The sequence below is a fragment of the Petaurus breviceps genome, unplaced genomic scaffold, assembly GCF_028583685.1.
Source record: "Petaurus breviceps papuanus isolate PSGF00001 unplaced genomic scaffold, PetGlider_PUasm1.0 187, whole genome shotgun sequence".
Classification (NCBI taxonomy): Eukaryota; Metazoa; Chordata; class Mammalia; order Diprotodontia; family Petauridae; genus Petaurus; species Petaurus breviceps.
The window spans coordinates 25,090,352-25,103,924 of record NW_027185799.1 but is presented as its reverse complement, the minus strand read 5'-3'; the positions used below and the strand labels follow the sequence as shown (position 1 = coordinate 25,103,924).

The window sequence follows — 13,573 nt, the reverse complement described above, 5'->3', positions numbered from 1 at the left end:
AAGAGATAGAGAAATTCATTTAAAATAACTGCAGACAATACAGAATACTTGGGTATCTACCTGCCAAGACAAACCTAGGAACTATATGAACACAGTTACTTGTTTGTTTCTTAGTACACAGCTAGGGTCTATGCTCACAACTACTCACTCCTCTTTGCCCCATCCTGCATGCATGCATATTACCCAGAACTGGGTGGTGGCAACAGATCCTCCAGATGGCATTTTGCACCTTAGGCTAACTCAGGAATCCCCTGGGACTTCTTTCTGTCCTAATGGTTCCTGCCCTGGTTCCATTTCTCAGACCTTTTTCAGTAGCGGATGCTGAAATGCTTCCCATTGTAGCACAAGAGCACCTGGATAGACCCTATTCCCAATTTGTGCAGACCTCTTAGTCTCCTGAAGCTGCCCTCAGCTGGACAAATGACTCATTGTGACATTTTCTTTGCCTTTTAAATCAGAATTGAGTCTGGAGCATTTTCTAGATCGTTATTGAGGTAAACTAGCTAGGGTACAGTGCTTCCTCTTTACTCCACGTCTTGATTCTGCCTCCAAGTCCCCACCTAGGAATAATGTTTAACAACTATTCTCTCCCCCAAAAAGTATGCACAACCCTTTTTAAAATTTGATCTGCATTAAATGTCTTTTCTATCACTTTTCTGAGTCTAGACAAACAGTATTTCAAGCTGTGATTTGCAGTGATTGACCATTTTCAGGGTGTAATGATCACATGAAAATTTAATATTTGGCTCTGCTCTACAGCACTAACTCCAGCACACCTCTCTGCCTTCAAGCCAACTATGCCAATTCTAGGCCAGTAACCAAAAGAGATGAAAGAAGAAAAGGCCTTTTATGTACAGAAATACTTATAGCACCTTTTTTGAGATGGCAGAAAACTGGAAAACAAGAGGCTATGTCTAATAGTTGAAGACTAGCTGAATAAATCGTGGTATATTAATTAATATGTTGCATTATGGTATAAAAATGAGGAAATATGATTTCAAAGATATGAAAGGACTTACATAAACTGATACAGAGTGAAATGGGCAGAATCAGAAAATAAATTTCTACTGTTTTATTTTAAAACTAAATAATTTTGAAGACTTTTATAAACCATTTTTAAAAACAGGATCATGGACAATAATTTATAGAATGAAAATGCTTTTTTTTTTAGTGTTGTCTTTTACTTTATTTTTCTTGAAATTTATTTGGTATTTTATTTTTCCCCAATTACACATAAAAACAATTTTTAACATTCGTTTTTAAGACTTTGAGTTCCAAATTCTCTCTCTCCCTCCTTCCCCCCTCATTGTGAAGGCTAGCAATTTGATATAGGTTATACATGTGTAATCATGCAAAACACTAAATGTTAGTCACACTGTGGAAGAAAACAGACCAAAAAAGGCCCTCAAGAGAAAGAAAGTAAGAAAAGTGTGCTCCAGTCTGTATTCAGACATCATCAGTTCTTTGTCTGGGAACAGAGAGCACTTTTCATCATGAGCCCTTCAGAGTCGTTTTGGGTCATTGTATCACTGAGAATAGCTAAGCCGTTCACAGTTGGTCATCTTACAGTAATGGCTGTTACTTTGTACTCAGTACACTTTACTTTGCATCAGCTCATGTGAATCCTTTCAGGTTTCTCTGAGAGCATCCTGCTCATCATTTCTTATACTACACTAATATTCAATCATAATCATGACACAATTTGTTCAGCCATTCCCCAGTTGATGGGCATTCTCCTAATTTCCAGCTCCCTGCCACCAAAAAAGAACTGCTCTAAATATTTCTGCATGTAGCGCCCTTCTACTAAAAAGGGCTGAGAAATGGAACCAGGGCAGGAATCTGTACGTTTCCCTTTTGTTTGGGGTTTGGTTTGGGGGTTTTTTTGGTCCCTTTTGGGATACAGACCTAGTACTGGCACTGCGAGGAAAATGACACCACTTTAAAAACAAACAGTTTTGAAAACTTTTATAAGAACTGTGGTCAATACAGTGACCATTCTTGGTAATGTACAACTAATGATGAAACATGCTATCCTTTACAGAGAGGTGATGAATTTAAGGAAAAGAATAAGCATACATATTTAAGCATGTGCTTGTGTGCAGACACATAACATACATACACACATTTTTGTATAGCTATTGGAGGGATTGTTTTTATTATGCATAGACTTTTTTTTAATAGATTGGGAAGTAGGAGAGATAGATTTTTGTTAATTTAATTTTTTTAATTTAAATTTTTTTTAGTGTTACTAGCCATGTAACCTTGGGCAAGTCACTTAACCCCAATTGCCCTGCCTTCCCCCCTCCAAAAAAAAAAGCAAAAAAAAAGTCATAAAATTTTTTAGTGTTAGAAAATAAACTTGGGCCTGCTACAGATGTGAAATGTTGCATGTACTGTTAGATGAGACCACTATGTTATATAGGTTTATTTAACTGGTTTACTTTATTACAAGAGGCTTTTCGTGAAGTGACTTTGTTGTTCATTTGTTTCAGTCATATCTGACCCCATTTGGGATTTTCTTACAAAGATAACCAAGGAAGTAGTTTATCATTTCCTTCTGCTCATTTTACAGAAGAGGAAACTGAGACAAACAGAGTTAAATGACTTGCCCAGGGTCACAACAGCTAAGGCCAGATTTGAACTCAGGAAGAGTTTTCCTGATCCAAGCCCAGCCCTCTGTGCACTCTGGCTCCACCTAGCTTCCCCATGAAGTGGCAGTAATACCTAAATATACTTGAGGATCCCTGTGGGCCACATAGTGATTTAGTTTTTAAATGTAATATTATCTGTATTTCATGGTATTTTTATTGATTTTGTTAAATATTTCCTACTTACATTTTAATCCAGTCTAGGCTACACTCAAGAGTGTTGCAAGCCTGTGTTTGATACCTCTAATCTATGTTATTCTGGTTAATTACTATTCTAAATTACATTTGAGATATTGTTACTTAGTAGAATCCACTCAGTTGGAATATTTGTGCTATGAGGAGGAAATTCCCTAGTATGCTGTTTCTCTTCAGAAAATAATTTAATTCAACGAATACGTATTAAATGTCTAGGTGCTGTGCTGTGTATAGGTAACAGGGACTCAGAAATTAAATAACATGCTGTATCAGCACTCAAGGAGCAAAATATTCTAATGGGGAAAAGATGAGTTATGAAGAAATTACTGAGATACAGTGCAGAATGGATAAGTACATGCTTGGTGCAGTAGAGAGCCCAGGATTTGGAGTCAGAGGACCCAAGTTTAACTTATCCCTCCACCACTTATTACCTTTTAATGTTTTCTTGGGTAAGTCATTTCTTCTGTGGCACAATGGAAAATATTCTGTATTTGGAGTCAGTGGGCCTGGTTCCAAACCCCCAACTTTGCCACTTAATAGTGATGTATCCTTGGATTGGTCACTTTTAACCTCTGTGGACTTGAGTTTCTTCTTTATAAACTGAGGGGATTATACTAGATGGCTTCTAAGGACCCTTCTAACTATATGTGATTCTTAAGAGCAGAAGAGAGGTGCAAGAGTGCTGTGACTGTATATAATGTGCATATCCACCTGATTCCATGCCCATAGCATCTCTCCTCCAACCATGTCATAAGGACCTTAAGGGCAAAAATGAGTTGTTTTGATTTTTTTTATTCCTCCCCCATCCTTGCTCAGTGATTTGAATGTGGCAAGGACTTCTTAATACATGTTTTTTGAATTAAATATATTTCCCCCTTCATTCCCACTGCAACGCTCATTAAGCAAACCTGTATAAGTGTAGTAATTTTCACCCTCTTGCCCATAGATTTCATCCTACTTCTAGACTAATCTTTCATACCAGTAGATCTGGTAAAATTCTGGCATAGAAGGGACTTCCACAATCTGGCACCAGTCTGCCTCTGAATTTAGCTTAATCTCCACCATGCTGTGCCCAAGCCAGATTGTCCTACTTTGTGCCATGAATGTGCTATACCCTTCACCATGCCTTTGCATACATTGTACTCTTTCCTTAGGAGTACCCTTCACTTCTTTGCATGATTTACTATATATCCTTAAAACCCGCTCAGAAACCATCTGGTTCATGTAGCTTTCACTTTTCCTCTTGACTATTTTTATTGTTGTTCGTTCGTTTCAGCCATGTCCAGCTCTTTGCAACCCTATTTGGGATTTTTTGGCAAAGATATTAAAGTGGTTTGCCATTTCCTTCTCTTCATACAGATGAAACTGAGGCAAATAGGGTTAAGTGACTTGTCTAGGATCACACCGCTAGTGAGTATCTGAAGGTAGATTAGAACTCAGGTCTTCCTGACTCCAAGCCAGGTGCTCTGTCCACTGTGCCACCTAGCCACCCCTGAAACTTGTTATTATTCACTTGTGTCCTACTCTTTGTGACCCTGTATGGGGTATTCTTGGCAAGGATACTGGAGTGGTTGCCATTTTCTTCTCTAATGAATTGAGGCAAACAGAGGTTAAGTGACTTGCCCAGGGTCACACAGCTAGTCATCTCCAAGGCTGGATTTGAACTCAGGTTTTCCTGAATCCAGTCCCAGCATCCTATCCACTGTACCTGTTCTAACTTCGTATAGCCCTTTATTTTGAAACTGTTTCATAGCACTATTACATGATGCCCTATCAACCAACCAGACTGTACATTATCTATGAAAACAAAAACCATTTCTTACCTAGATTCTTACTTCTCCCTTACCCCATCCCTCCATAGTGTAGTGCAGTGTTATGTAAATGTTTGGTTAAATGTATTAACAAGTCCAATCTTAAACAAGAAATCTATATCAAAAAGATCTTAGCACCTTTGAAATGTAGCCTGAGATTATTGAGATGTGATCATGTTCAGTAAGGTACGTTGTTTTGATAATTTGGTTAGATTATAGCTATCTTCTTTTATGGTTTTAGAACTAATGTACATTTATATAACATAATTTTTAATACAAAACTAATTTCTATTTTAAGAAGATGAATTACTATAAATAGAAGCAAATTAGTTTAGCATATAGAGGACAGACTTAAAGTTAGGAAGCCTTGGGTTCATATCCTACCTGTGAGCTACAATATGACTGTAGGCCAAAAGGCAGGTTGCTGGACTTTTCTGTGACTTAGGCAGCTCTTTAAGTTAGAGAGCAATTGCTCATATGCTTCTCTGGAGGGAGTTTCTATACTGGAAAATTTTCCACACCGGTAAAATCATAGGTTTATAATTACTTTTTCAAAGTTGATGTAAAAGAAAACCAAAATCCAAATTTCTGTATATCAGTCTTTTGTCTTATTTTCTATATTCAACATAAACTTGGTACTATACCGGATTTCCTAATTCTTTCTCAACTTTGCATTTCATCTGTAGAAAAACATAAATCCCATAAGAAATGATATAAAATTTAAACATTAAGAAAAGTGGAAAGAGGATGTGGATAAGTGTTTGTCTATCGTATTTTTATTTATGACCAACTATTCTGTAACTGAAATTTTAGTATAAAGTTTTAGTATTATGAGACAGCATTTAAAAGTATTATTTCAGGCTGAATTTTCCAAATGCCAATATTGTGTATATTCAGTCTTGTAATTGTTAAAAATTAATATTGAATTTTAAAAAGTATAATCTCAATTAGCTCCTCCCCTCCCTTTCATGTTGTCTTGAAAACAGCTACGTTTAGAAATTGTATTTTTAAGGTTGGGTGGAGTGAAGTTGGATTAGCCAAGGTGTAATTTGGAGTTCATTTGTTCTTAAATTCTGCCATCATCGCATACATTAAATAACATGCTATCCAGATAGATAAATGTTCTGATTTTGGCAAGAGAGAACCAGGTGAAATTTTTTTTTTAAGTTTAGATATTTTAATTTGAATGTTTATAATGGAAGCATAATTTTCTCACAGGACCGAGGCGATGAATTCACTTATACTGGAAGTGGTGGTAGAGATCTTTCTGGTAATAAAAGAATTGGAGAACATTCATTTGATCAAACATTAACAAACATGAACAGGTAAAGAAATTTTGCATCTTTTAAGATACATATTTTCACTTTTGTGAAGATGAATTCTAATATAACCTCATCATACATAAAACTAATAGAAAGAATGTGAAATTGTGTTTCCAGTTAAAAGAGTGACACTGTGTTAGGTGCTAGGAAAACTCAGATAAAATCATGTAGTCCCTGCCCTCCAGCTTACAGTCTACTGGGAGAATGTATTGATACATAATCCTTACTGAGACATTGCCTCATTCTGGAACCACAGACAAGAATCTTCACTTTGTATTGTCTCCATAAAGTTGATTTCTAGCCATCTCCCTCTCCATTTCCTTCTTATATTAAAAATAATGAAGTTAAAGCCCATGGAAATGTTTTTCAGTTCTTTGAATGTTTTACATTTTATTTTTAAGTGAAATAATTTAGAACCCAGTAATTTTTATTACTCTTAGATATATAAATACTATAGAAATAAAAACACCAACCAAGTTAAACTTACATTCCATTAAATTTACTTCAAAAATGTATATGAGAAGCAGAATTACAGTTTTACAATGCAAGCTTATTAATCTGTGAAGTAGGGTAATATTTATAGACATAGATGGAGCAAGCTATAGTTCCCTAGATTGTTCCATGTAATTTTGTATGTTAAACTAAAACCTTATTCTAGTGAAGTTCTTTGAATCCATGCATTGGGACTTTTGGTTAAGTGAAATTGCGGCGTAATAATGTCCTTTTCATAGGGATAGGATTAAGGACTAAACCTATGATATCATTGGTCTACGGAGAATATTAAAATTAAAAGGGTCCTTCGTACTACCTCTATTGAATGTAATGTCAGAACATACTTGTATATATTAAGACTATAACCATTTTATTATTAAATGACTCAACCTATGGAAAATAGCATTTTTAGTAGGTGCTACTGTACTTGGTAACCGTATATTTAATGGATTTTAATTATTTGATTTATATTTGATGTTTTCATTCCAATATTAGTATAAATACTAGATAACTAGTAAACACTTTGGCAAAATGTGGCTACATTATCACTTACGGGTTTAGTGTTTAAGTATTAAGTAGTTTTATGAGACTTTTTATCATAAAGAAATAAGGTTGAAAATTCTTTTGTCTATTACATACCTTCTAACTGAAGGAATTTTGTGGGTAACTGAGCAAAAACCAAATTGTTAACCACTTTTCAATAATTATATTTCTTGGCTTAGAATTATCATGACTTTTTTCCCTTGTTATTGATTATTATATCAACATAATTTCAAAGATTTATATGTCAGGTTATAAAGAACCTATACTCCTTCCAGGTATTCCTTCCACATTATTCCAGACAATAAGGTTGTATTTTTCTAAACCAGCCAAGGACACAGGAAAAATCTGCTAGGAATGGTATTTCTCAAGCAGAAGTTTGAGCCTACATTCATTGTTTTCTTTCTTCTTTTTTTTCCTGTACAACACCTTCTCCTTAAACAAAATAATCTTTTTTTTTTTTTTCAGTGTTGGGAGTATTTCCATGGAGGGTTTTAGTTTTGTTTTTGCATGTTTTAAATCCTTTTTGAACATTTATCTTTGTAGAAATTTCCCTAAGATTTGTTTTTCAAGCTTTCTTCAGAAAAGCGTACCTTCTTTCCTACTTGAATACTACAGATCTCTTATTACAAACCCTCATTTGTAATACTTAACTTTCAATTCTTAAGTTCCATAGATGACAGAATAAGTTTAATGTCAATTTACTACAAAATATATTTAAAATAACTAGCCAGAAATTAATAAAAAAAAAAACTGAAATTTTAAGAGTCATCCATCTGAGCATTTCAACTTTATAGGATTTTGTATGATTAGAATATTGACCTCTGTGGTTCATAATCATGAGACATATCCCAAAAATTTTAGAATTTTGGAAGAGATCTTAAAGATAATCTGGTCCAGCTTGCTGGTGTGTTTTATCTTCCAACTTCAAGCTTTGTCTGACTTACAGGACCTTATCTTTGGACATTGGACCAGGGCTAATCTTGAATGTATTTTGTATCCATAGTCAATAATCATTTTGAAGTTTGCACTCTGATGGCCATGAGGGATAAAGAGTCATACCTCTTTCTCTCCAACTCCCCTACTGTAAAAGAGCTAATAATAGATAAAGCTATCACCCTAGTTGATTCTATGATTACTGCTACTGATCTCTGCTGTCAAAAAGCAATGGAAAAGATGGGTGGTTCAGGTACCATTATAACAGCCCAAGCAGTGGAAAAGCATATTTGACTACTGGTTTGTTTTTCTTTTTCCATCCCAGCTCCTTTGAAATAATGAGTAAGGAATTGGTAACTATTTTAATATTATAAAATAATTCCAAGTATCGTGAAAAAAATAGAATAAAACTCAGTGATGCCATTTAACTATGGCAAAGGAAAAATTTTGTAGCTGCAGGTACATGAGATGAGCTGGTCATTTAAGAAAAATATGCTTTCAGAGTTGTAGTCATCAAGATTTATATTTATGTTGTCTGTCAGTATTTCATGAAAATTAGAATATATCAAACTATCACTAAGCCAGGTATATCAGAACTGAAGATACATTTTTCACATGAGAAGAATTGAAAGTTGGTAGTTGTTACAGAACAAATTAATTTAAATAGTTCTTACATGGACAGACCTTTGTCTTTTTTAGTGAATCATTTCCTTGATCCTTTTCAACTAGTAAATGGGTCAGAATTTTTTCTTATACAGAGAAATAAGCATAGACTTAATGACAGTTTGTTAGCTATTGTGTGCCAACATTTTTTTAAACTTAATTTGAAGCAGGGTATGTAAATTCTTCTTCAGCTATAGAGTTCATCTCTTCATGAAAGTTCTTCAGCAATCTTGTTGCTTATGTTAAAAAATAAAATGTGATGGATTTGCAATAGTGTAGTTACTGGTCTCTCTACAAAGAAGATTCAGTGAAGTCAAGAGTAAGGATTCTCTACTTTTTCCTACTTTTGAAAGTATACTTAAATAATTTTGTCCCTTAAAATTCTCATACCATAAAAATAAGACTCAGTGTTAGCCCAAGGTTAGAAAACTTTTTCTTTTCTGAAGTAAACATTCTTATACCATAATCCATCAGTATTTTATAACACCTTCAGAAGACTACTAACTTGGCCTGCTTTGTTAGCTACTAAGACTGGTATAGATGCTGTTAAAAGCAAAATAACTCCTTACCTTGTTCTTCTTTGAAACCATAACTCCATTCAACAGATTTATCATCTGGTTAGGTTATTGATCCAGTCTGAATATTCACATCTTTCATCTTAGCAAATATAGGACCATGTCCTGTGTAAGAAAAATATGTTCCCCTTTCTTTGTCAAGGTTGACACTGGTGTGTACCTGTTTTTTAATAAAAGTTTAGCCAGTTTTTCCTCCTTAGAAATTAGTAATATCAATTTTCTTTTCTCTAAAATCAAGATATAGAGGTGTTCTTATAGATTAGGAGAATAAAAAAAAGACATCTAAAAAAACTTCTAGTTAATTGTACTTAAAACTAATAAACTTTTTCTAGTAATGGTCTTTTAGAAGCAAAAAATTTTCTTTGCTTCCTTGCTAAACTTGTCAATCTATTAAGGAAGTTTTGATCATCTAATCAAATACTTCTTTTATGAAATGTAGCAGCTTCCCCAAATCATATCTGTGGATTGTCAATATTTAGATCTACCAAAGATCTTGAGCTTCTTTGATTTTCATCTGGGTGCTTATGTTCAAATGCATCCTTTTGCTGAAGGCCTTTTTTGTCTTACTTGGCTTTAGTCTTTTCTAACAAACATTGCTTTAGAAGTCTCTATTGTCTGGAATAATGTGGAAAGGAAGCTTAGAATGGTCTTTTTTGCCTTATTTGATAAATCTGGTTTTCCAGAATTCTTTCCACGTTATTCCAACAATCCCCTCTTCCCCAATCAAATAATAACTTGAATAAAATCCCTTAACTGAAAAGTGGTTTGCTTGCTTTAGTTTTCCAAGGTTCCCCATTCTCTCAACACAAATTATTTTAAGAAAAAAATTCCATGTGTTTCCAGTTGTTTTCTATTATACATGGCACAGATGTTACCACTTTCAGAAGAACCCACAGGCTCTCTGGGAACCACTCCCCTGGCTTTGGGGATGGCATCAGAAAACTGATTTCTCTGTCTTCTCTGCTGGTTGGGGAAAGCATAATCCTAATATCTGGAATAATATGGAAGGAATCATAGAATCTAAGCCATCAGGTAAGGCAAAATTCACCTTTTAATTTGGCTAATGATATGATATCATCATGTACTTGTGGAAGCATGATTATGTGGTATGAAGAAGACTTCTTTATGTTTTCTTTAGGGCGTTAGCCCTAAACTGTGATGCTCCATTGGATAATAAAAATGGAGGAGAATCAAAGAATTGGAGAGCTGGTAAGCCTGTTCGAGTAATACGCAGTGCAAAAGGACGGAGGATCAGCAAATATGCTCCTGAGGAAGGCAACAGATATGATGGAATTTACAAGGTGCTCAATCTAACATAACATTGTTTTGGTCATTAAAACAGCATTCTGGCTACTGTCCCCAGCCTGCTATTACAGAAACACTAGGGGAGATGCTAAGAGCAGCAAAATGTCATTTCTTCTAAGAACTTGCTATAGCACCAACACAATACTCAGAGCACCTACAGCAGCTATGAGTATGCTGGCATAATTCTGAATTGCAGAATTTAACAGACTTTCCTCATGGAAGACAGAACCAAAACATTTATTCAAACACCAGAAAGCCAAATCCATCATAGCAACAAAGAAATCTATACACAATAACCATGCAGGAGGCACCACCTTCCCCCTGCTAGGGCCTTCCCACAAACAAACATCCGCTCACAGCTTGCTGCCTGCTTCCCACTCTCCCACAACTCTAACTGCTCTGACCAGTTTTTTTGGGGCTCTGCTTCACCCTTCCTGTTCTACCTCTTCAGCAAACTCCTCCCACCACAGGCTTCATGTGATTCAGACTCATGTGTCTTAGGCTTCCATGTGACTTAAGCAGGTCACATGGTTCTATTAATGGATGGGAAATATCTTCCCATTTACATTACCATTACACTTCTTTATATCCCTTTTGGAAATTTCTAGAAATATAATAAATGAATGCACAGCAAACTTTTCATAAAGTGCTAGCATACAATAAGCATGACTACTTTAATTATATAATAGCCTGGTAAGATTTTTGACAGAGATTTGCCATGTTTGGCATAGGGACAGTAGTGGAGTTTATGTTTCCTAAATTGCATATGTTTTTGTTTTTTAAAAGAACGTGTAATGACTACAATTGAAGTAGTTTATTTTTATTATAATTAGTTTTCTTTTTAGCATGAACACAGGGTAGCATCAATTCTGGAAGTAAAAGAAAGTTACAGATTTGTAAAGATTTCCAAAACTAATTGTGCTGATTAGTCGTAGTTAAAAATATATGTATGTTTAATGTATTATATATATAATAATATGTTATTATATATAATGTCTTTTTTTAAATCTTTTGGGAAATTGACATTATATTTAATATGTAATATTCTATCCTACAGCACTGTATACTCAAAATATATCTGTTTTAACAAAGTAGATACATCTTATTTTAAAATAATAGAGATAGTAAAGTTAAAGAGTTAGGTCAAAGAAAAAAGTCTTACAGTATTAAACTATGTAGTCATTCTTCTATATTCAAAATATATCTATCTTAGCAAAATAGATTTTATATTAAAATAGTGACAAGAATAAAGTTAAACAGTTAAGTAAAATAAAGAATTTTATTCTACAAAATAATTTTTCTCCTTATTCCTTTTTAGTATTTTTGTTAGTTTATACATGTTTTATAAAATAATGACTGTCTCCTAAAATGAGAAAATTGATTCTGGCAAGTCCTTTTCCCCTTCTTTAATTTAAACAGCTAATGTGGCAAACATTATAAAAAGTCCTAGGCTCTTCTATGATTTAGGTGGTGAAATACTGGCCGGAAATCGGAAAATGTGGATTCTTGGTTTGGCGCTATCTTCTGAGAAGGGATGATGTTGAACCTGCACCTTGGACTGCAGAAGGAATAGAACGGTCAAAGAATCTGCGTCTAAGTGTTCAGGTCAGATTATGTTTCCAGACTTCACCTTTTTAAAAAAGTGTGTGTGTGTGTGTGTGTGTGTGTGTGTGTGTGTTGTGTGTGTGTGTGTGTGTGTGGTATACCTTTTGCATGGTTATTAAGCACTAACCATCACCTTGTGAGGTGGTTTTGGCTAACCGTGAGGAGGAGATTGTGAAGGAGTTTGGTGACAGAAGTTAAGAAATGCCTTTGGGAAAAAAGAAGGAAGGATTATGTCCCAACAGTTAGGAATTTAGTCTGAGACTATTAGTCCTGGGAATGACTGGATAAAGGGGAATGGTTTCACAAAAACCTGGGAAGATTTATATGAACTGATACAAAGTAAACAGAACCAGAGCATCGTTGTACATAGTAACAACATTATTGTAAGGATAATCAACTTTGAAAAGCTTAACCACTCTGATCAAGACAGAGGCGAGACAGTTCCAAAGGACCCATAATGAAAAATGCTGTCCATCTCCAGAGAGATCACTGATGAAATGAGTGCAGATTGAAGCATAGTTTCTTCATTTTTCTTATTTTGTGTGTTTTCTTTTATAGCATGACTAATAAGAAAATATATTTTATGTGACTCCATGTATATAATCGGTACCATATTGCTTGCCTTCTCAAGGGATAAGGGAGGGATAGGATGGAGGGAGAGATTTTAAAACTCAAAAAAATGTTAAGTTATATTTAAAAATAAGTTTTAAAAAAGAAAGTAAAAAGACAGTCCTAGTGGGAACAGAGAAATGCAAAATTCCCTAGTAAAGGGTCAGATGTTTCCAGTATTTAGGGATATAAATATCAGGGAATTTGAAGGAAAGAAAGGGATTAAGGTATCTTAAGGGTAGGAGTCCCCAAAAAGAAATTTTTTCTGGTAGATCAAGAGGGTGCCTCTGGGAGAGGATTTTGACCAGAGGGGTCTGTCTGCTTTCTGCTTCTCCCTTTTCCTTCATGCCTCTTTTTCCCCTCCATGAATCTGCTCCCCTGCAACTTCACCTTTAGAATTTTTTTTCATTTTCCCCATGTTCATCTTATATGACAACTCTCAAGACCCTAAGTTCCTCATTTGTTTGGTTTTATGTATAGTTAAAGCATATGACTCTGCATGCCCTCCCCTCTTCTCTCCTCCCTGCCTTCTCCCCCACTCCTCACATAACTCAGACATTGTCCCTGATGCTGTCCTCAGAGTATGGTTTTACTTTTGACCTTCCATCCCCTACAGTTGTATCCCCAGTAAGGATGACCAGCTTGTCATTCCCCCTTGACTGTGTTCCTTACTATATGTGTTAGGGCATGACTTTGGACAAGTATTTGATAATCCAGGCAAGTGAATGTGTATATTTTCTAATGGAAATCCAATTTTTAAAAAATTCCAACTTCACAAAATTGCATACTATTTTCATTTTTTAAAAACAGTTAAAATCATAATTGGAATTAAGATATATTAAAACATTTGCCTTATAGAGTATTTTTTTAAA

The 13,573-nt window shown here is 34.8% G+C and overlaps 1 protein-coding gene across 1 annotated transcript in view; it reads left to right on the top strand.

Moving 5' to 3' along the window:
* Window positions 1-13,573, top strand: part of UHRF2 (ubiquitin like with PHD and ring finger domains 2) — a 202,437-nt gene that overhangs the window by 172,402 nt on the left and 16,462 nt on the right. The window contains exons 10-12 of the mRNA XM_069090760.1: window positions 5,873-5,979; window positions 10,321-10,483; window positions 11,955-12,092. Of these exons, the coding sequence (XP_068946861.1) occupies window positions 5,873-5,979; window positions 10,321-10,483; window positions 11,955-12,092 (408 nt within the window). The remainder of the gene's footprint in view (window positions 1-5,872; window positions 5,980-10,320; window positions 10,484-11,954; window positions 12,093-13,573) is intronic.